The sequence below is a fragment of the Psittacula echo genome (genome assembly GCF_963264785.1).
Source record: "Psittacula echo genome assembly, chromosome: 15".
In the NCBI taxonomy this organism is placed as follows: Eukaryota; Metazoa; Chordata; class Aves; order Psittaciformes; family Psittacidae; genus Psittacula; species Psittacula echo.
Window position 1 is genome coordinate 6,468,511 of NC_137751.1, and position 22,284 is coordinate 6,490,794.

The 22,284-nt window shown below is 57.5% G+C and overlaps 3 protein-coding genes across 3 annotated transcripts; 2 read left to right on the forward strand and 1 right to left on the reverse strand.

Annotated features, from left to right (window-relative positions):
* Positions 1–291: 291 nt before the first annotated feature.
* On the forward strand, positions 292–2,410 carry RPL23A (ribosomal protein L23a). The gene is made up of 5 exons (XM_080630052.1): positions 292–432; positions 915–1,095; positions 1,399–1,575; positions 1,889–1,958; positions 2,345–2,410. Exons 1-5 carry the CDS (start codon positions 408–410, stop codon positions 2,357–2,359), a joined length of 468 nt encoding a protein of 155 aa, XP_080486178.1. The 5' UTR covers positions 292–407; the 3' UTR covers positions 2,360–2,410.
* Positions 2,411–5,451: 3,041 nt separating this feature from the next.
* On the reverse strand, positions 5,452–7,315 carry TLCD1 (TLC domain containing 1; the record flags this gene model as incomplete). Its single annotated transcript, XM_080630102.1, has 4 exons — positions 5,452–6,032; positions 6,483–6,565; positions 6,896–6,978; positions 7,119–7,315. The coding sequence occupies 4 exons, from the start codon at positions 7,313–7,315 to the stop codon at positions 5,637–5,639; spliced, it is 759 nt and encodes a 252-aa protein (XP_080486228.1). The 3' UTR covers positions 5,452–5,636.
* An 866-nt stretch (positions 7,316–8,181) lies between these two features.
* NEK8 (NIMA related kinase 8) lies at positions 8,182–17,910 on the forward strand (the record flags this gene model as incomplete). Its single annotated transcript, XM_080630153.1, has 15 exons — positions 8,182–8,228; positions 8,547–8,752; positions 9,599–9,831; positions 10,504–10,635; positions 10,810–11,027; positions 11,399–11,478; positions 11,952–12,133; positions 12,341–12,491; positions 13,517–13,593; positions 14,695–14,812; positions 15,054–15,204; positions 15,419–15,582; positions 15,772–15,930; positions 16,078–16,236; positions 17,808–17,910. The coding sequence occupies 15 exons, from the start codon at positions 8,182–8,184 to the stop codon at positions 17,834–17,836; spliced, it is 2,106 nt and encodes a 701-aa protein (XP_080486279.1). The 3' UTR covers positions 17,837–17,910.
* Positions 17,911–22,284: the final 4,374 nt, after the last annotated feature.

Here is a 22,284-nt window from a genome sequence, read left to right on the forward strand (position 1 = left end):
CACACCCAGCCCCGGAGGAACCGGCGTCCTGGCTCCTCCCCGCCGCGGCCGCGGCGGGGAGGAGCCAGGACGCCGGTTCCTCCGGGGCTGGGTGTGCAGAGCTGCTGCCTACACGCTGGGACCCATCCATCCCCCCCCACACCGGGGCTCATTCCGGTCCCCACCGTCGGGGCAGCGATAGGGGACCCTGTTGCCGCTCAGGACTACAACTCCCATGATACCCCGCGGCGAAAACACACCTCTACGCATGCGCGAGTGAGGCAGCCAGCGAGTACTACCACTCCCGGCATACCTCGCGGTGTCGCGAGAGTTGAGGGCCAGGGACGGGGGAAACTCTCGCGAGATTTAAGGGTATAAGCCCGTGCTGTCTGGCGCGGGTAGCCCCTTTCGGCTTCCGCCTGGCCAAGATGGCGCCCAAGGCGAAGAAGGAAGGTGAGGGTTTGGGGCAGTGAGGGGTTATGGGGTGGTGATGGGGGTGTGCTGAGGTGGTTCCCGGTGTGCGGGTGTACGCGGGGAAGGCCGGTATGAGCGGTTGAAGGGGGTAAGGGAAGGCTAGAGTCCGATGCTGGGCCGCGGACACGTGGAGGTGGCGGGAGAGGCCTGCAGCGGTGCGGTTACCTGAGGGGGATGAGCCCCATTTAGGTGCCAAGGGTTTGTGAGGAAGATGGGGAGGGAATAAGTGCGCAATTGAGGCTTTATGGGGGAAAACTTAAATCATTGAGCGTTTTGGGGTTGGTCCTGGTTAGATGAGAGACCACGGGCTCCTTGGGGATGTGCTGGATCTCCGTTGGAAGCCCTCCATTGATGAGGTCCTTCCCTCTGGGACAAGGGGAAGCGATGGCCCCTTAGGACAGGCAAAGGAGTGGATACTGGCCCTGCAGATCCTGGTTGTGCTGACTGATTTGTCATCGTAGCTGTGCCTCCGAAGACAGAGGCAAAGGCGAAGGCGCTGAAGGCCAAGAAGGCCGTCCTGAAGGGGGTCCACAGTCACAAGAAGAAGAAGATCCGCACATCGCCCACCTTCCGCAGGCCCAAGACCCTGCGGCTGCGGCGGCAGCCCAAGTACCCCCGGAAGAGCGCCCCACGGAGAAACAAGTATGTGTGGGGTGCTGGGCTCTGCCCTCCTATGGATTATGTGGGGTGGGAGCAGCCCTGTGCGTGGGCCCTGTGGACTTTGCTGCAGGTCTCAGGGTGAGACCTTGCCAATGTCCCACCTTGGGAGCTGGCAGAGCCCTGGGGTGGGGTGTTAAGGGTGCAGGTGATGATTTCAAGCGACCAAAGCCTGAGAGTTTGTGATTAGAACTTTTTTTGGCAACTGATGCACCCCGGAGAAAGCCCTTGAAGAGCAGAAATGGCTTCTTCCAGCCTTCTGTTAACCACAGGGTTTCTCTTCTGCAGGCTGGACCATTATGCCATTATCAAGTTCCCTTTGACCACAGAGTCTGCCATGAAGAAGATAGAGGATAACAACACCCTTGTTTTCATCGTGGATGTCAAGGCAAACAAGCACCAGATCAAACAGGCTGTCAAGAAGCTTTATGATATTGATGTGGCCAAGGTCAACACATTGATTAGGTGAGAAGAGGGGGAGAATAGGTCACTGGTGGTGATTGAGCTCTGTAGTGTTTCAGTGTTAAAAGCTTTGAGACATGCACTTCATGACTGAGCACATCTCAGTGGGAGTGGGAGATGTTGGCAGACCAAAGGGGCTTCACCAGGGAGCTCTTCTAACACCCAGGAAGCCTTGTGCAAATGATGTAAACGTTGTTATTCACTGAATACAGTGATGTTTCCAAAGGAACCACTGATGCACATTGGTATAGTGGGAAGGTGAAGCATGTGGGAGTTGTTGTGTGCCTCTGTTCTGATGTCCCCTGTTCCGCTCTAGGCCTGATGGAGAGAAGAAGGCTTACGTCCGACTGGCTCCAGATTATGATGCGCTGGATGTAGCCAACAAGGTGAGAAATGCTGGTTGTCTTGTATCTCCTCCACCTGATTGTTTGTCCTGGTGTACACGTAAGGGATTGTGCTTCAAGCACAGTAGCACTTTGGAGTATCCCTGTAGTAAGAGAGGATCCAAGGATCCAGAAGCAAGACCACTGCTGTGGTGTTGGAAGTGGTGGACAGTTTAGCCCTCGAGGTTTTTGGGGTAGGCAAGAGGGAATGTGACTTAGTGCAAGTTACTGTGGTTTAAATGCATAAAGCTGTTGTATAAGGACAGGTCTGGGATGAAGAAGCCTGTGCTCAGAGGACAGGAATCCTGGGGAGATGCAGTGATGTCTGGTGGAGATTCTGCCTTTCTGCCACTGTAACATCTGCTTTAACGTGCTTTGCTTCTTTCCAGATTGGAATCATCTAAACTGCATCTACCGAGGACTGTACAGACAGGAGAATAAACCTTGTGACACCACTGAGGGGCTCTTGTGTTTTGTGCCAGCACAGCCTGTGTGAAAGAGAGCACCCAGCCAACTTCTGGGGTTCTCTTCAGTGAAGGGAGTTCCTCTCTGCCTCCCTGGCACTGGGTGGGCAGAGCTGCCTGCTCCCTGGGGGATCACATGAGGAGGAGTGCTGTGCTGCTGTGGTGGGGTCTCCTGCATCACTGACCCCTGCTGTGGGTAAAACATGAGGTGACAGTCTCCCAGGTCTCAGATATCTCTGTATTTACCTCAGACCTCTGGTATCCTCCTGCATTTTCTTGCACTGTGCAATTAGCATGTGTTTGTGATTGGTGTCCTTCCTTGCAGAGCGTATCCCAGGCTGTTGAGTGCCCAGGAGGGTGGCAGTAACCACAACAGAAACACGTGAATGCTTCAGATCTGGCACAAGCAGAGTGTCACACCACTTCCTAAGTGTATCAGCTCTTTGCTATGCTGCAGGCTTCACTTGATGAAGCCCTCAGGCTAATCCAATAGTAGAGGTGTTGTGGTTTTGTGTCCCTGGCGTGCTCTCTACTCCCCATGCTGCAGTGTGTGAATCACAGCCTGGTTTCCATGAGCACTGTTCCTCTAACCCCACAGATTCACAGCCCTCATCTGGGCTGTTTTCAAACTGTTCCTGCCTTGGCAGTCTTTTACTTCCTCAGATTTGTAGATGGAACCGGCTTGTCAGTGTTTGGAGAGTTGCAGGAATGTGGGTGAGCAGGAAAGGGAGGCAAAGAAGGAATAAGCTTCTAGAGGTACTTGATCTTAAGTGTGGAGTTAGACCTTGATGAGAAAGGTGTTGAAAGCTGTGCCCAAATATTGATTGGGCTAATGGAGCTCTTGAGGGATGGGACATGGAGTTCCTTCAAGCCTCTTAGAGTCCTGGCGGGGTGGTTTGCGTGTGTGTGCAGGAGAGGCGTGGATGGGAAGAGGGAGCTGCTGCCGTAGGGGTGAAGATCTATGCTGGATTGTGTGGCTCTTAAGTTTGAGACCCTTCAGCCTGGTGCTCAGAGCTGCCATCACACCCTCACCTTGTCCAGGGAATTGGGATCCTGGGGTTGGAGGTGGGAGCTGCCTGGAAGCACCCCCTTCTGTCTGGCCCTGTGGGACGCTCAGCCAGGCTGGGAGGAGAGGCAGGAGGTGAGGGATGAGAAACCACCCGGAGGGAGGAGCACAGCTTCCCTGGATGCTTCCCAGGCACCAGCCCAACCTCCTGCCCATGGTCTGGGGAGGGGATGAGCAGCAGCCGGGGCTCAGAGGGGTTTGCCTCAGCCCTGTGCTGCCTCCTCAGCTGTAGTCACCCCAAGAAAGACAAAGGGGCAGAGGTGTCCCTCCTGCAGCAAAGCTGGTACTGCTGCTGGGGTGAGGAGCAGGTTGTGCTGCAGTACAGACAATGGGGAGGGATTTCACATCAGCATGACTTGCAGTCTGCCCTGACCCTGCACGGTGGCTGCTGCTGGCTGGCTCTTTGCTCCCTTGTGCTTTGCCCCTTGCTCTGGGCTGGCAGCTGGCCTGGTCCACAGCTGCCCCAGCACTGCTGGGACATGATCCGGATGGAAGCCAGGAGGGCAATGGGGAAAACAGAGCTCCCTGCTTTGGGAAGCTTTGTCATGCCTGACCCTTCCACACTGCTGTAAGAGTGGTGGGAGTGTGTGCTGGTGCACTGAGCTAGGATGAAGTCATATCTGCTCCGTGTGGAGAGACAAGGGGAGAGGCGCAGCAACTGGGGTGAGGAGAAACTAAGATCTGAGTTTGTGTGGGGTGTCTGTAGATGGAGCTGGTGCACAGAGGCCATGGGGCTTAAGGTGCAGCTGGGCAGATGTGTATCTGTCAGGATGTGCTGCTGAGGGTGAGGCTGTGCCCTGCTGGGGCTGCTGAGCTCTGTTCTGAGGGTTTGAAGCTGGCATAGGGCCCTGCCCACATCCAGACTATCCTGTCTCTGCTCCGGTTGCCAGGCTATTCCCAGCACCTTCCATGGTGTCAGTGCATCAAGGGAGCCCCAGCAGCGTCCCAGCCCTGTGGGATTCCCCCACTGCTCCCATTTAACCACCAGCTTACTCCAGCTTATATCTGCCTGTGCTGAGGTGGTGGTGGGATTGATAGGATGGATTCTGCCCCGGAGCTGAGTCCCTTTAAGCCATATTGCTTATGCCAGTCCAACGTGATCCCTGAGCTCTCACATCAGCAGGATTTGCCTTCCCAATGCTCTGGTGTTCCACAGGACTGGCTGGGCTGGTTCTGGCTCCAGTGCCCCAGGGACCTGAACCCCCCCCTCCTGCTGCTCTGTGGGTGCTGCTGGAGCCAGCCTGGTCCTGCCACTGCAGGATTGGACCCAGCACCCTCACAGGAGGCTGGAGCTGCTTTGTGCCAATGAAGAGCACTTTGGGGGGGATGCAAACATGCAGCAGTCTTCCAGGAAGAGCCCGTGGCCTCACACGGCTTTCCCATGCCAGATCCGCTTCACGTGGCTGCCGGGTGAGTCATGCAGAGCAGCCAGGCTCCGCGCCGCCAGGCAGGAGACAGGTCAGGGACTGCAGCAAGGCTCCGTACCTCTCCTGGCTCCCTTCCCCTGCTCAGCCCTGGCTCTCTGGAAGATGAGTGAGGAGGAGAAGGAGGGACCTATCCATGGGAGGGATGGGGTCTTGCTTAAAGGCTCAGCTGAGCTGGTGGGACCAAGAGGCTTGAGTGCATCTCTGGAGGGTCCCTAGAACAGACATGTGTCCTCTCCATCCCTGAGGACTGCCAGCCCTCCTCTGGGAATGGGGGCACATCCTTTCCCATCACTCTGTTCCCATCATTGTCTCCCTGACCCTGCTCTGCCCCACAGAAGAGCCAGCCGAGGCGTGCTGCGGCAGCAGTAATCAGACCGATTTTAATGCACATAACACCCAACATCACCACAGGAGGGACTCGTCCCTGCCCTCGCAACCCTTCTCAGGCCATGAGCTGCGGAACGCAGCCACCCCTGGCCCTCCAGCTGTCCACATGGAAGCCGGCTTGGGCTGCTTCTCCATTAGCCGTGCCCCTGGTTTCGGCGGCATCCCTGCAGCAAGGCAAGGCTTTCGGGCTGGTCCTGCAGGGAAGTGCTTTTAGGCAGCAGAGCAGGTGAAGGCAGAGCCTGGGGCTGCAGAGCAAGCCCTAAGGCACATCAGAGCAGGCTGGAAGAGTCCAAAACCTCCAGAAGCCAGAGCCTGGGCCCCCCTTGGCGCGCACGTCTCAGTCTATCAGAAACTTCTCACCATCCACATCTCTCCCCGCAGAGCCCTTCCGCAGGGAGGGGAAGAAATCGGAGCGGAGGAGGCGAGAGAAGTACATGAGGATCATGGCATCGAGCAGCAGGAGGTTGGCGGTGAGGAAGGCACCCTGGCCCTGCACCTCCACGTAGCGCAGGAAGTACCAGGTGAGGTAAGCCTGAGGCGCCAGGCGGAAGGCGAAGTACATCACCAGGTTGATGTACTTGTTGGCCTCGTAGAGCGCCGGGGAAGGCACGTTGCTCATCTTCAGCAGCATGCGGATGGTGAGGAAGATGTTGCTCACCTCCACCAGCAGCAGCAGCATGGCTGCCACCAAGAAGCGGCCTGTGATGATGAGCGAGACGAAGGCAGAGATGGCCTGGGGGACACACACACAAGGGTACAAGGTACAAGCTCTCCTCACCCTGGGGAAGGTGACTCCTTCCCCGCCTTGATCTGGGTGTACCCTAAGTGGGACCACACAGTGCTGCTCCCCACACAGAGACATCCTCGCAGCCCCCCAGGCACCTGGAGAACCAGTCTGGAGAGCCAGTTCCCCCAGGACCAGTTACACCTCCCTGTGCTGGGGAGCTCTTCCCTCGCTGGCGCGGCAGCCTGTCTGGCTCCCGGCACTCCGAGCCGACGCTGGCAGGAGTCCTGCCCCGCCAGGCACCCTTGCCTTGATGTGCAGCCTACCTGGCAGCCAGGGCGAGGCAGAGGGAAGGGCTCCAGCTTGCCCTGCCATAGCACTCGAAACCTGCATGGGTTGAGCTCTGGGGTGTGTGGTACCCCCTGTGCTGGCCCCTCATCCCTCCAGGGTCATACTCACCATGGCGTGGTGCACCAGGTACTCCCAAGATGAGCGGGATTGATGGTTGAAGATGATATCAAGGGTATCGTGGATGAAGTAGCCTGTGGGACGAAGAAGAGCACTGAGGGGATCTGGGTTGTGTACAGTCACTCACTGCGGTAAGGGGGAGCAGCAATGAGGAGGAGGGTGCTGTGAGTATGCTCCATGTGTTGCACCTCCACTCTGTCTGAGCGTGGGGTGACAGCCAGGCCCCAGGGGCTGGAAGTCTGCAGCCTCCACGCTCATGATTAAAGCAAGAGGTATGGAGGAAAGTTGCCCGGCCCTTAAGCCCAGGGCTCCCCACAGCCCAGTGTGCTGGGAAAGGCTGGAGAGGGATTGGGCAGAGCCCAGGGAGTGATTGCAGCCATCACCCTGCCCGGCTTTAAGCTTACCTGAGGAGAAGCAGACCAGCAGGTGCCCTGAGACGCTGTAGCCATCCTGGATGTCGGAGAGCAGCTCCGGGGCGTGCCAGAGGCTGGGGATGAGGGCAGGAAAGGAGGGAGGAGGTCAGAAGCAGGGCGCTGGGGACCAGGGGCACCCGGGAGCAGAGGGGTCCAGACCCCCGCTCCCGTTTCGCAGCGTGTGCACCTCTCTCCCCTCCCAGCTGCTCGGTACCTGAAGAGGGCCCATAGCCCGGCCAGCACGGAGTGTGCGAAAGAGACGAGGAGGTTCAGCCAGCGCCAGGCGCGGCCGGGGCGGCTCCGCACGGCAGCGGGCCGGGGGAGGGCCAGGGCCACCCGCCGTAGCCCCGCGAAGATCGCCACGCTACCGGCCACCAGCGCCGCCGACGGAGCCCGCCAGCCCGGGCCCATCGCGCCCAGCTCCGGCGGCTCGGGCGCCTGGCCACGCCCCCATTGACCGCGCCTCTCCACTGACCACGCCTCCCCATTGACCACACCACCGCGCTGGCCACGCCTCCCAAGCGACCACGCCACCCCATTGGCCACGCCTCATCTGGCCACGCCTCCCCGGTGACCACGCCCCCCGCCTGCGCGGGAGCGGGTGTGCGAGGAGCGCACGTGTGTGCGTGTGGTAAGGCGGGGTGTTGCACGCACGTGTGCAAGGCGCTGCGCTTGTGCCTGCAGCGGTTGGGGGTGTTGAGCGTGTTCCTGCCGGTGTAGTGCGTGATTGTGGTGCTATCTCTGTGCGAAGCGTTGCTCACGTGTGGGTCAGGTGTGGCACACGCGTGCGAGGCGCTGGGTGTCCGCGCAGGGCTGGCGCAGCGTGTGCGTGGCAGAAGTTGCGCATCCATTCCGGGCTTTGCACATCTGCCCTGGTGCTGCACAGCTGGCGTGGGTCCCGGACATCTGCCCCGGGCACCGTGTGCGTATCCCGGGCACGGTGTGGCTCTGTCCCCGGTAAGCCGGTCGCTAGATGGCAGCACGGCCACGTGGCGTGCGATTGGCAGTGCCCTCGCGGTCCTTGTCCCCGCCACTCCGGGTGCAGGGCAGGACCCAGAGCCGTGGGTACCCCCACAGGCGAGGGGCCAGGTCGCCGTGGGGCGGCATCACCCTCCCCTAGTAAAAGCGGAGAGTCCCCGTCCCATACCTCGCGAGCCCTATACACATGGCGAGACATAGCCACGGGCTGCGGTGTTTTGTCCTCCCGCGGCTGCCGTAGCAACCCCCGGAAGTGTCTCCATGGAGACAAGAGGAGGCCGGGCCCAGCCGGGGCAGCGATGGAGAAATACGAGCGGATCCGGGTGGTGGGGAGAGGAGCCTTCGGGTGAGGGCGGCTCCGGGGCGGGGGGGAGCCGGGGGTGTCGGAACGGGGATGTCCCGGCTGTGTGCGGGGAGCGGCGGTGGGAGGCAGGCCGCGTTACCATGGCAACAAAGCGTCTCCGTGGCAACGCAGGGGTCAGCCGGTATGTGGTACCCTAAGGGAGGGGGGTGTCCAGTCTCTGGCTGTTGCCATGGCGATGGGGTGACACGGCCCTGGGGTGCAGGCCCTGTCGCCATGGCAACGGGAGAGCCAGGGGCCACGTGTCACCCCGGGGTGGTGGCTGCATGTCCCCTGCACTGAGACCCTGTCCTTGTCCTGCAGCATCGTGCACCTCTGCCTGCGCAAGGCCGACCAGAAGCTGGTGATCCTGAAGCAGATCCCGGTGGAGCAGATGAGCAAGGACGAGCGGCTGGCGGCACAGAACGAGTGCCAGGTCCTCAAGCTGCTCAGCCACCCCAACGTCATCGAGTACTACGAGAACTTCCTGGAGGACAAGGCGCTCATGATCGCCATGGAGTATGCCCCAGGTGGGCCCTCGTGTCCCTTGTCACTGGTTCCTTGGCAGCTGACCATGAGCTAAGTGACTGAGCACTGGCACAGGGTGCCCAGAGAAGCTGTGGCTGCCCCATCCCTGGCAGTGTTCAAGGCCAGGTTGGACACAGGGGCTTGGAGCAAGCTGCTCTAGTGGAAGGGGTTGGAACTGGATGAGCTTTAAGGTCTCTTCCAACCCAAACCATTCCATGATTCTATGATTCTGTGCCTTATGCATGTTAATCATATCCAAACCAAAGAGATTTCTAACACCTCTATCACCAGTGAGCGTGCTGCCATCTGCCCTTGGCTTAGGTTTCACACACATCTCCCTGTGTCAGCTCTCAGCCACGCTGCTGGTTCTCCAGCTCTGTGTGGGAAGGTGTGATTTCTAATGAGATCTGCTCTGGAGTTGCAGATGAAATCAACATTTACATCAGGGTTTGTTCGAAGCTGTAAGTGAGCCCTGAGTCTGCACCTTCCCTTCTCAACAGGGGCCTCTCCTCGCCATGTGGCCTCTTGGACAGCAAGAATTCCCTTCTGCAGAACAGGCTTATCTTGTTCTGCTCTTGAGGTTTGTGTCCTCCTCCAAGAGCTGTAATTTTAGTGTTTCTTTTCCTGCTGCCTTTGACAATATGTCAACAGTAACTTCTCTTTTGCCATTCCGTTGTCCCACCAACTGTGCTGCCATTGTTCTCTGCATGGTCTCAGCAGCACTGGAGGACATGCTGCATGCCCCGCCAGGATGTGCTTGGCTTAAGATGCCATGGCTGAATCCCACTGGATTTGAGGCTGGGTTTGTGCAGCCACCCTTGCTGATAGCCCGTTATTGTTCATCACAGGGGGTACACTAGCAGAGTTCATTCACAAGCGCTGCAACTCCTTGCTGGATGAGGACACCATCCTGCACTTCTTTGTGCAGATCCTCCTGGCCCTCCACCACGTGCACACCAAGCAGATCCTGCACCGTGACCTGAAGACTCAGAACATCCTCTTGGACAAGCACCGCATGATTGTCAAGATCGGAGACTTTGGCATCTCCAAAATCCTGAGCAGCAAGAGCAAAGCCTACACGGTGAGTGGCCTGGCTCTGCAGGGGAGCTCCTTACCCCCATGGCAGCCAGCTGGAAACTGGACTTGGCTCAGGATAGTCTCTTGGAAGCTGGCAGTGAGGTTGGATGTAGCACACTTGCAGTAGGCCACATCCATGTGTCGTGATGCTGCTTTGGTCCTTGGAGTTTATATAAGCTAATGTCTTCACACCCGAGTTTGCTGCAGCTCTCTGGGCGCACTGGTAAGGGGAGACAGGTTTCCTCCTGCTGTCACAGTGGGAGGGGTGGTATTTGTGGGTTTGTCTGACACATACTTGGCAACAAAATCCCTGCTAGTGCCTCTGTCTTGCCTTGACTTAATCTCCTCTCTCTGAGTATCATTCCCCACCTGGTCTAATCTGACTAGACATTTATATCACGCTCATTGCTCCAGGCTCTCATTCTCTCCAGTGAATAGGAGCAAAATGAGAGATAATCTCTGTATGAGCAAAGGAAGTCACCAGAAAGGCAAATCCTCATGGTTTTTACTGAGATTCTCAAGCAGATGTTGACACCAAGGAACAAAAAGCCCAGCTCCACCAGGCTTTGGTTGGTGGTGCTCTAGCCAGCCTGCACGCTGTGCCCTAAACCGAGCCCTTCTCTATCCGCCTCGCTGCCCCGTTTTCCCAGCATCATGGTAAAATTGTCTCTTCTAGGTCGTGGGAACTCCATGCTACATCTCCCCAGAGCTCTGTGAAGGGAAGCCTTACAACCAGAAGAGTGATATCTGGGCTCTGGGCTGCGTGCTCTATGAACTCGCCAGCCTCAAGAGGGCTTTTGAAGCTGCGGTAAGAGGGAGGTGGTTTACACACAGCACGGGGAGAGGTGCAAATGCATGCTTGGATCACTCTTCTCACTGAGCCTGGAGGTGTGAAGGCAGAGAGCAATGCTGAGAACTTCCTGCTCCTCAGCCTCACCTCTGACCACCCAGATACTGTATGTGTCTCTTGTTGTCTCTCCAGAATCTTCCTGCCTTGGTACTGAAGATCATGAGTGGGACGTTTGCCCCAATATCAGACAGATACAGCCCTGACCTGCGCCAGCTCATCCTTAGCATGCTGAACCTGGATCCTTCCAAGCGGCCCCAGCTGAATGAGATCATGGCCCAGGCCATCTGCATTCGGCCCCTTCTGAACCTCTACACTGACGTGGGCAGTGTCAAGATGAGAAGGCAAGAAAGGTGTCACCTTAGTGTGCCTTGGACAGGCTGCCACAGCTCACACATGTCTGACCAGCTCACTGAGCTCCAGAGAGCATTTCCCCATGCAGCTCTCCTGTGTTAGCCAATGTGCAGCTGCTGCAGGCCAAGCCTGGCCCAGTGGCTTGAGGCCACGGCAGGTGCCATGGCAGGTATGAACTTGTCATTAGAGCAGAGTTGTGAGCTCAGCGGGAAGCAAAGTGATGCCAACTCCCTTCTCAGGTGGTTTAAAGCACCTGCAAGGCCATTCAGCCATGGCTTATGCTGTAGCTCTGCTCAGACCTTCTGTGATCCAGGGCTCTGCAGGACCTCTGGACTAAGCTGATGTTAAGGGCTGGATTTTGATTTGGCAGGCCTGAAAAACCCTTGGCTCCGGTGCCAGCAGTGACCCACAGCCGGACAGGGGGACGAGTGAGCAGTGCCAGGCCGAGGGGTGAGTCCTGGCACGGTGTGTTCAACACAGCTCCATTCAGAAGGACCATTCAGAAGGTCAGATAGGCACTAGAGCTTCTGGAGACGGGAAGTTTAAGAGATGTCAGCTTCTGTGAGCCCTGGAGGAGTCCATGGGCACCTGAACCAAGTTTCTGCTGTTCCCAACAAAGGCTGGGAATGAGCCAGGGGGATGCTGAGGGGGATGTCCTGGTGCAGGCCGGTGCAGCTGGCATTGATAACAATTAGGGTAGAGCTGTTGTGGTGCCACTTCCCTCAATTCTGGGGTAAATACAAGGACCTGTTCCCAGCCCTGCCTGGGAGCTCTGCAGCAGCCCCTTGCCAGCGTTGGCTCAGCACTGGTCTGGCTCTGCTGGCTGGCAGGCAGCTATGCTGGCACCCAGACTGGCTGGTGTCTTCTGTTCCTGTGGGAAGAGAGCCATGGATCCATGTTAATGATTTCTCTATGACCCATAGGTGTTCGAGGGGGCTCAGCCAGGACAGGAATCCCTCCTCCATTGTCATCCATCTACACGTGGGGGAGTGGGATCACGACCCCTCTCCGACTGCCCATGCTTAACACTGAGGTGGTGCAGGTGTCTGCAGGCAGGACACAGAAAGCTGGGGTCACCAAGTCGGGAAGGCTCATCATGTGGGAGGTGAGTGATGGTGACTGATGGCTTCCAGTGGCCGTGGAAGCCTCAGATGTGTGAGTTCTGAGGAGAGAACACTTCTGCTCACTGCATAAGCCCCGGCGCTGCATCCTTCAGCACCACTGTCCAGTCCAGGGTGTGGGTAACACTTTGGGAAGGGGCTCCTCTGAGGTCTCCAACCCCACTGCAGATGACACTGCTTCTCTCCACCAGGCTCCCCCAATGGGTGCTGCAGGAGGCCCTTCCCTCCCCGGAGCCACTGACCAGCTCCAGCCTCAGTTTGTGTCCCGCTTCCTGGAGGGTCAGTCTGGTGTGACCATCAAACACGTGTCCTGTGGGGATCTCTTCACAGCCTGCCTCACAGGTGAGCTGCTGCCTCCTGCCTTCACCTCCCCGAGTGCCAGACCCCTCTGCATGGCATCGGGCTTGCAAATGTAGTGTCACTGCCCAGGGAGCCTGCCCAGAGAGGAGCCCCGGAGATGCTGGGGTGGGATGGCACAAAAGTCTGTGTGGCCTCTCATATAGCATTTGGTAAGGGGCAGAAATAACAGGCATGGTGCTCCTATGATGCTCAAGTCGTCAACTTGATCCCAAAGGTGTGTCTGGTGTGGGGAGGGCCACAAATCTCCTCCTTTTGTTGTCCTGGCTGCATTGGTGTTACATGAAGCCAGAACTGACCTGTAGAGTGGGGACTGCAGTGTGAGGAGCATCTGGGAAGTTCAGCCTTTGTCACCCTGTGAGTGTGATGCAGACGCAGGCAGTGACCAGCAGTGACTGGCGTTGCAGTGAGAAGTCCTCTTATAGGGCTGGTTGTCCTCAGCTATAGGAAGGCAAGGTCTGAAGACCCCTCAGAGTGGGCCAGGCACCTTCTGGCTGGGAGAGGAGCACACACAGCAGCTTGAGGCTGTTTGTAGAGCAAAGCCCTCCCAGCGGTCCTTTTAGAGCCCTGTTTGCACTTCTGCTGGTGATCAGGGCAGCAAATGACAGACATGCAATAGGCAAACTCTGCAGGCACGGGTTTGTTCTACCTCTCCATGGCGTTTCCTGCCCCCCCCGTCTGCTGGGTGGCTGCTCAGTGAGTGCCTCTGTGTGTTTAACACCTTGACACACCGTGGAGTTACACAGCTGCAATAACGTTATCTCAGCTCTCTCCTATCATCTGCTCTTTGTCTGGCGAGTTGTTACAGCACATTGAGGCTGCTGCTCTCTGGAAGCTCACTAAAGGCTTCCGGCCCCTGCAGCGAGTTATGGAATCATACAATCATAGAGTAGTTTGGGTTGGAAGGGACCAGAGTGGGTGCTGGGAGCCACAGCCATCCCCACAGGCTGTGTGTGTGCCTTGCAGGGCCTCATACATGCCCGTAACACAGCTTCCCTCTGCTTTTCAAGACAGGGGGATAATCATGACCTTCGGCAGCGGCAGCAATGGCTGTTTGGGGCACGGAAACTTCATGGATGTGAGCCAGGTTTGTCGTGAGGGTGCTGGGTGTGCTGCTCCCCCGGGGCACAGGATGGCTCCTGCCTTCTGCGCCACGTGAGAGGGCTCATTCCCGCTCCAGGGATGTGCATCCCAGCCGTGCTTTGGCATCCAGCTCCCTCCCCTTTCCCTCCCTGTCACTGCGGGGTTTAAAAGACCCAACCTGCGCCTCTCTTTCTTTCTTTCTCCCCCCCCCCCAATGATCCCTTTGAGCGTGGGGGAAGTCAAGAGCTGCCTTGTGGTTGCTGTTGGCAGGCTCCCAGCTTGGAGCCTGCCTCCAATCACACACCTGCCTGCTCCACTCTTGGCCTGCAGCTGCCAGGGTTCACTGAGAAAAGTTATTTCTCAAAAGCACCACTATTTGAAGAAGAGCCGTGCGCTTCCGATGGGCTCCGAACACAAGGGCCCCGGGCACATCGCTCCCTTCCAGCTCCCTCCTCGGATGTGGCAGCAGCACGATGGCTTCCAGCCGAGCACAGGCACTGCTGCCATTTGTCACTGTGGTCAGCTGGCTCTGTCCGGAGCTGAGCTTATTGCTGGGGACGGGGGGGGGGCAGCAGTTGGGAGCAGCAGCCAGATCCCAACAAATGGTGCTTTTCACTCACAGAAGATAATGAGGATGAGGTTGGCTGTGGCGAGGTGTCAGATCTAACAGCAGGGCACAGCAGGGGCTGGGCGAGATGTGGAGATCCTGGTCTCTCCACACCCTAACTGATAGCTCACAGCTCTTGTACACAAGAGCCTTTCAGCCAACGCATCCTGCACCAAGCCCCTGCCTGCTCAGGGAGTGCGTTACAGCCCCTGGCACTCCCCACATGGGCAGGGGGGCGAATCCCAACCCTTCCCTCTCCAAACCGTTGGTGCTGGCTGCTTTCTTCTGCCCCAGAGATGTTTGCATTATCTTCTGTGCTGTGTGCACGTAGTCTCGGGACCCTTTGAAGGCTGTTTGAACCAGAAACCCTTCCCTGGTGTTTGTGTTGGATGAAAACTGGGATGCTGCCAGCGCTGTGTTGAGGCTGGGGGGCCGGGTGGGAGGGGATGGGGCTGGCTGGGAGGTCTCGGCTGACGGCTGCTGCTCTTCCCCTGCCAGCCCAAGATCGTGGAGGCCCTGCTGGGCTATGAGATGGTGCAGGTGGCCTGTGGTGCATCCCACGTCCTGGCAGTTTCCAACGAACGGGAAGTGTTTGCCTGGGGCAGGGGGGATAATGGTAAGAGACAACAGGCCTTGTGCTTCCCATTGCCTGTTCCCACTCCTCTCACCAGCCCTGCTTGCTCACGGTCCTCTCCAGATGTGCCAGGGTAGGTGGGTGTGGAGGAGCTGCAGCTGCTTCACCGCATGCCAGTGCCCCTGGGGTTTGGATTTCACTTCTATGGCTCTTGCAGCAGCTACGTTGATGCTCAGGTTTGTGTGTTGCCATCAGCTGTGTCCTGCTCTGTTCCCTCTGCCAGGTCGGCTTGGGCTGGGTACCCTGGAGTGCCACAACTCCCCCCAGCAGGTCCCTGTCTCACCGGAGCATGAGGTCCACAGAGTCATCTGTGGCATCGATTCCTCCATGGTCCTTACTGTGAAGAACCAGATTCTTGCCTGTGGGAGCAATAGGTAAGAGGGGTGAGGGTCTGTGCTTCAGAGCTTGTTGCAGCCTCCTGGGCCTTTCCATCTGTGCTCAGCCCAGGAAGAGAGAGCAAAGGGCTGTAGAAGACATCACTCACTGTGTGATCCTGCTCCCCAGCATCACGCTGCTGGTGGTGTGGTTATGCCAGGGCAGGGTTTGTCTCCATTCTGCCAGCTCTGAACTGTGCTTTTCCCCATGCAGGTGTAACAAGCTGGGCCTGGATCGGATCAGCTCAGCAGAGGAGCCCTCCCCAGAGGACCAAGTGGAAGAAGCCACCGTGTTCATGTGTGCCCAGTCGGTCCCCTTGAACCAAGAGCCAATCGTGTGTGCTGACATTGGTACAGCGCACTCAGCTGCAGTCACAGGTGAGGGGTGGGTGCCCAAATCCCTGACTGGGAGGCACCTGCATTTCTCCATCCTCCTGCCTCCATTTCCCATGGGCAGAGACTTCAGAGAGGAGGGGAACACCCTGCTCCTGATGCTGAGCATCACAGAGCAAAGAGCTTCAGTGCATCCTCAGGTGACACGCGGTTGTTTCTCGTCTCTATTGTCAGCTTCTGGCCAGTGTTACACCTTTGGCAGCAACCAGCACGGGCAGCTGGGCACCAACTCCTGCCGCAACAGCCGTGTACCCCACCTTGTTGTGGGGCTCCAGGCGATGAAGGTCACTGTGGTGGCTTGTGGGGATGCCTTCACTGTGGCCATTGGTGCAGGTGAGAATGAAACCTCAGTGTTTTGGGCTGCAGCAGACTCTAGCTTTCCTCTGCCTGCAGTCCATGCTGTGGTCAAGGAGACAGCCTGGGGTGGTATCAGGGAGGAGGGAGGCTCTGTGTGCAGTGAAGTGATACATCCCTTTGCAGATGGTGAGGTGTGCACATGGGGGAAAGGAGCCAGGGGACGCCTGGGCAGGAAGGATGAGGAAACAGGAACACCAAAGCCAGTGCAGCTGGAGGAGACACATCCCTACCTGGTGACCTCTGTTGCCTGCTGCCACGGGAACACGCTGCTGGCAGTAAAGCGTGAGTAGAGGCTTTGTTACTGTGATTCGTGCCATGGCAGCCCAGCCAGACACAATGCCTTGTGACTGAAGCTGTCCCAAGTAACCCTGGCATGTGAGCTCTGTGTTATTCTAGTCCCTCTCCAGCTGTAGGTGAACAGAAATAACTTGAGGCCCATAAAAATTCCCCTTCAGCACTGGGATGCTTCCACCGGGCTGGGAGAGCAGAGGGACGGCAGAAGAGGTTCTCCTGCTCTCCCACAGCAGTGGGGAGCTGAGGATCCAAAAAGAGCAGCTCTCTAATTGCTGCTGCTGAAATAGAAGCTGAGATTTGAGGCGTCGTTTTGGCTGCTGCCTTTCCATTGTGGTTTGGAAAAGATAGCGCTGGTTTTGTGGTTCTTCTCTGCTCGGCCCAAAGGCAGCATCGCTGCATGGTTAAAACGTGCCCATGGCACGACCTGCCCTTCCGTTCCCTGGGCGTGTGATGGGAGCCTGGCCCACACTCCTGGAGGGGCCTTTCTTCCTCCTTTCCTGGGCCGATTATGGCCTCAGTGCTGGGCTGAGGGATCCCAGTCCCAGCCCACTTCAAGCAGGCTAATTACACCCTGGAGGGGGGGAGGCAGGGCTGTGACTGCCCCAGCGCAGCGCAATGGGCCGTGGCCCCTGCTCTTCCCCTCCAAGAGCTGAGCTCTCATGTGATATGTGCTGCCACGTGAAGGGGACAGGGAATGGCCGAGTTCCTGGGCTCAGAAGCAAGGAGGACATTTGTCATGGGAGCAGAAGGGTTTTGTGTCTGCAGCAGGCTGCTCTCCCCTTCTGGAGCTGGTTTGTGGGCTTCCACCTGCAGCACCATAAGTGTAGGGACTGAGCGTGTAGCCCCATTTCTCTCCCTCTGCACTGCCCAGTCTGAAACCTCAACCTGCTTGCCCTGGTACTGGCAGTGCAAACTCAGCAGCAGCAGTGTCAGAGCAGCAGCCTGGCCTTGCTATCCCTACCCCTCAGTAACCAGGGTGCAAAAAGCATCGGGAGCTCTGTAAAAAGCTGAGATTTGGGCTTTCACACAGCTCAATCTGCCTGGAAGCTTCTCCAGAGAGCACACGATTGCTGGTGACACGTGGGGTGTCATTGCTGCTGTCAGCTCCGGCTGTGACCTGGCCGCCAGCGGCTGCTGGCATAGGCGAGCAGGGCTCTGCCTCTGGGGCAGCAGTTCTGCACCACTCTGCGGTTTCCTCCCATGTGGCAAACACCGTTTGTGACGGGTTTGGGTTTCTGCCCACTTCATTGTTGAGGCCGCTGCTGTGCCCTTTGCTCGATGCCACTGTAAACACAGGAATAACTGGGAAAAGGCAGGTGTGCTGGGAGGGAGGAGGAGGAGGGCACAAGCTGCAAGAGACTCCTGCTTGGGCTCTGTGTGCTGGGCACTGCCTCCTGCTTGTGCCGCTACTGAGGCCTTGCTTCCTGGGATAGCAAGGCAAGGATTGCAGTTGCCCATCTCTTGGGTATCTGGTCTGTGTGGGGCAGGCACTGCTCCCCGTAACTTCACCAGGATGGTGGCTTGTGGCTTATTCTTGGTCCTTGCCCTTTGTGTTTCAGCTGCCATGGAAGAGTCGCCTTCCCAGTGAGTTTGAGTCGAGAGGGGACACATCCAGCTGCCTGGAATGCCTTGGTCCTCTCAGTGCTTCCTGGTGGCTCAGCCCTGCATCCCCAGGCTCAGGAGCTCCAAACAGGAAACGGGGAGCTCCTAACGATGGTTCCCACGGAACCGGAGCTGGTCTCTCTTATGGAATCAGCAAGGGTCACTGTAAACCTTCCGTGCCTGAGAGCTGCTGCCCTGGATGTGCCATGGAGTGGACATCCCCAGAGCTCCGCTGCTGCTGTCAATGGGGAAGCCTCCCCGCTGGAAGTGCCTGTGTGGAAGGGTGAGGAGCACAAAGGTTGTTTTCCCAGTGGAAACTGTCTCTGGTTACACAGCCCAGGCTGACAGCTCGGTGTCTGAGAGAGCTGTCAGCCTGTGCACAGCAGTGTCTGGAGTTAGGGCCCCAGGCACTACTCGGGGTGACTAAGTGCAAACCTCTTTTCTAATTAGAGAAGCCTGTCCCTTCCCATCCCCCAAAGAGCATTTCACCCATTTGTGGAGCTGTTTATCATGCTTCTGAGGGTCCTGCTCTGCACAGCAGGACGAACCCGGGGTGAACAGCCCTTTTGTGCAGCACAACCTGGTTTGCTCTCCCAAAATACAGCCTGGAGCTTTCCAATTAGAGCCTTCCCCAGTGCCAGGGGCTCACCAGAGGATGCTCCAGCTGACATTTGTCCTCAGGCCCCTAAATCCTGCTGCTGACCAGCTCACAGGCTCCCAGCTGAGCTAGCGGAAGGCAGCAGAACACAGGGAGTGATTGTCAGCATTTGAAGTTTTTTAACCCAGATCTCTCAGGGGGATGATGAGCTTTCACCAGGGATCCTGTCTGTAGGCAGGAGGGGGCATATCACCATGTCACAGACAGGAGCTGCAGTTTTATCTCCAGAAGGGTCTTTTCCTTTCCTTTTTTCCCCCCCCCCCCTCTTCTTTTTTTAACTTACATCTGCCCTGGGCCATTTTTTGATGAGCTCCTGTCTCTGATCCGTCTGACATTGCAAATGCTCCTGCCTTTCACATCCATCTTTGTGCCGTTGCCAATCTGTTGTGTATAAAGTCAGGGCTTTCATGAGCTGGCTGAGATGAAATCTCTCTAATTATTTCTGTGATTCTTTCCTGTGTTCAATGAGGGGAACCTCGCCGGGCTCTGCTAGAAGCCAACTGATCCCTCTCTCATGTGCAAGGTAATGAATCCCGGCAGCTCTCCTGCTCTTTCTTCCCTTCACCTCCCAGGCTCCGGGTTGGGAAGGGAGCAGGTCCCGTCCGGCCGGGAGAGGCGTGTGCCCTGCCTGCAGACACTGCCTCCCTCTTTGGCTCCTGCCAGGGTGGGAGCAGGGGTTTTTCCCTGCTGTGGAGCTGCCTTTCCAGGCGGTTACACCCTGCGAGCCCAGGAAGCTCACTGGAATTCAAAGGCTCTGCCAGTCCCTTGGCACTCGCTTTGTGCTGCAGGTTATAGGGATGGCTCCAGCAGCCCCGTGTCAGCGGAGGTGAGGGTGTTCTCTACTCCTGGGCACCAGGGTGACTGCGGGCCTGGGTTAAATCACTCAAAGCCCCCCTGGGCTGCTCCCTGTGCTGAGCTGGTGGCAGCACAGGCTCCTACAGCAACAGATACCTCTTTCCTGCTTTGTGCTCAGCTCCTTGGGTTTCCCTTACCCCACACCACATGCAGACACATCCCATAAGAAGGGGCTGATGTTCTGCTACAGCCTCACCAGGGCTGAGAGCTGGTTGGGATGGGAGGACAGAGCTCTCTGCCATCCTTTGTGTTGAAGGTGGTGGCACCAAAATGCCACCGCTCCATGGGATGTGCAGCACAGAGAGCACCCCGTGCTGCCAAATGGAGGGGTGAGCCTCTGTCAGCCCCCTTTTCCAAATGGTGTGCCGGTGTTAAGTGGGTTTTATGGCTTAATGATGCTTTTGCACCGCAGTGCTGAGCTGTCACCAGCTTGCTTATGGTCAGAGGAACCCGTGTGGACCAGTGTTAGTGCAGGGCCCGGCGCTGGAGCCCTGGGGATTCCGCAGCCTGCGTGCTCCATGCAGCAGCTCAGCTGGGAAGCCCAGCGAGATGATTTGAATAATTTAATACCAGGCTGTGACCAAGCCTGGCGAAAGGGTAAAGGAAACAAAGAGGCCCCCAGCCCCGAGCAACAATAGCTCTTGAAGCGACAAGCCGAGGCATGTCCGCGCTGCCGCAGGCACACAGCAGCCCGGGCAAATAGGCCACTGCATTCCTCATGTCTGCTGCTTTGTTTCCCTGCAGAAGCTCCTGGTGAAAGCTGCAGGTCTTGGGGCTTCTCCCTTTTATCCTTGTGTTGTTCCTGTGTTCTGGGGAGCTGGTGCTGGATCGGCTGTGTCCCTGTGGCTCTTCTAGCTAAGGAAGGCAAGGGATGAAGGGAGCGGGTAGGGGAGGTGATGCAGGGATGCTTTGTGCATCTCGGCTGGTGTAGGTACCCTCTGTCACTGTCATCCAGGAAAAGCTCATCCCTGTTCCTGTGCTCCATAAGATCCCAGTGACCTGGGACCACCACTGTCAGCAGGAAACAGCGTCAGACCCCAGACCCCCTGCTGATCCAAGAGCTGATTTGATTTGATTCCGGCCCCTCTGTTGTGATCACATCCTCATTCCATAAGCCTGTGTCTGTGTCCAGCCACTTCGCCCTCCTTACCCCCGCCTTTCCCGGGCACAAAGCAGGAAGAGGACTCTCCCTGCTCCTTTCCCCGGGGGCAAACCGCTCCACCTTAACTTCTTTGGAAGCTGAGGTTTGTTTTCTGTCCGTCCAGTTTAAGTTAAATACAAGGCGGGGGGGGGGGGGATGGAGAAGGGGTGCGGGGCTGAGGGAAGGCTTCCCAAAGCCCAGATGGGTTCAAGGACTGACCCATCACAGGGCGGACAGCGAACATATCGCCTGCACAAAGGGAATTGCCCTGCTCCGAGTGTCGCCTTTGTGCGAGACAAACGCCCCGGCTGTGATGTTGAGAGCGGGGAGGGCTTCCCTTAGGGAGAGGGGGAAAAGGGAAGGATCTTTGTTTGCAGGGTCTGACACCTCCCAGCCGTCCTGCCGGCACAGCCAGCACCTCCTGATGGCTTTGTCAGCTCCTGGCTAATTAGCAGAGATGCTCCTCAGCGAGGTTAGGAACGGGAAAGGTTTAAAACATCAAAGAGAAGTGGTAAATAGTGATAAAACTCAGCGCTGGTTCCTGCCTGTCACGGGAGATGAAGGGTTTCTAAGCTCATCTAAGCAGTAGTGATGCAGGATGGGGCTTGGAGCAACCTGCTCCAGTGGAAGGTGTCCGTGCCCATGGTGGAGGCTCGGAACTGGATGAGCTTTTCCAGCCCAAACCATTCTATGATGATTCTGAGTGTCCTACGCCTGCTATGGGGTGGCACAGGGGTCCCCTCACCCCGTGGGGTACCAAGGGCCCATCCTTTTGTTCTGAGCCCCATCCCATAGCAGTGTCCAGGGCTGGCTTTTAGACAGGGCCCGGTTGAGGGTTGTTCAAGGCGAGCCCAGCTCCAGGGCGTGCTGTGACTTAGTGGCAGAACCAGACGGACCACAGGGCTGTTTGTACATCCTGCCCTGGGGGGTCACGGCTCTGGGTGAACCCAACCCCACGCTGCCACCCCTGAGACAGCTCCGAGGTGCCCGGTGCACCCCTGTGCTCCCTGTGCCATCGCTTGTTCCTACACGTTGGGTTTCCAGGCTCTCTGGGAGCTGGTTAAAGTTTAGCTCAGTGCTCTCCACCATCCGAGGCTGCCAGCTCCATACATCCCTCAGAGAGGACCCTGCGGTGGCTGTTCAGCCTTCATGTATGTTGGTACAAGCTTCCCTGCTATTTGCGTGTCAGGAGTTAAAGCCCTGTTGCAGCTCAGGTCAGGGTAACCCCAAAAATGAGCCCCCCATCCCCTTCTTGGCAGCTGGGGCAGCAGGCAGGCAGCCTGCCTTCCCCCTCGGGCTGTTGTAAGGGTTTATTTTAAGCAGGGAGAAGGGTAATGTGAGCTCCTTGAGTGACAAGTGATAGAGCTTGACTTGCTTAGCGTGTCCCCCAGGAATCCCTCTCCTCTGCCATTTGCTAATTGAAAACTGCTAACATTTGGGGCTGGAGCAACTGCTGCCCTTAATGGGAAGCTGGCTGGAGCGTGCGTTGGTGGGACTAACACATGCTCACAGCCTGTCATCTGCTCGTCTCCATCTCTAGGGAAAGGGGCAAATACTCCCATATGCTGCTCTGGTTTCTGCAAGAGTGAAGTGGGGGCTGGAGCCAGACAGATTTGCTTTTATTCTTCCTCCTCCGAGCTCCTGTGAGGTTACGAACCACAGGCTGGAGGGATGCTGTTGGATCTTCCTTATCTGTGTAAGATGAGGCCACGGGAGCATGGCATGTGTCCTCATCATGCCTGTGGCACATGGGGGAAATCAGGGCAGCCCCTCTATGTCC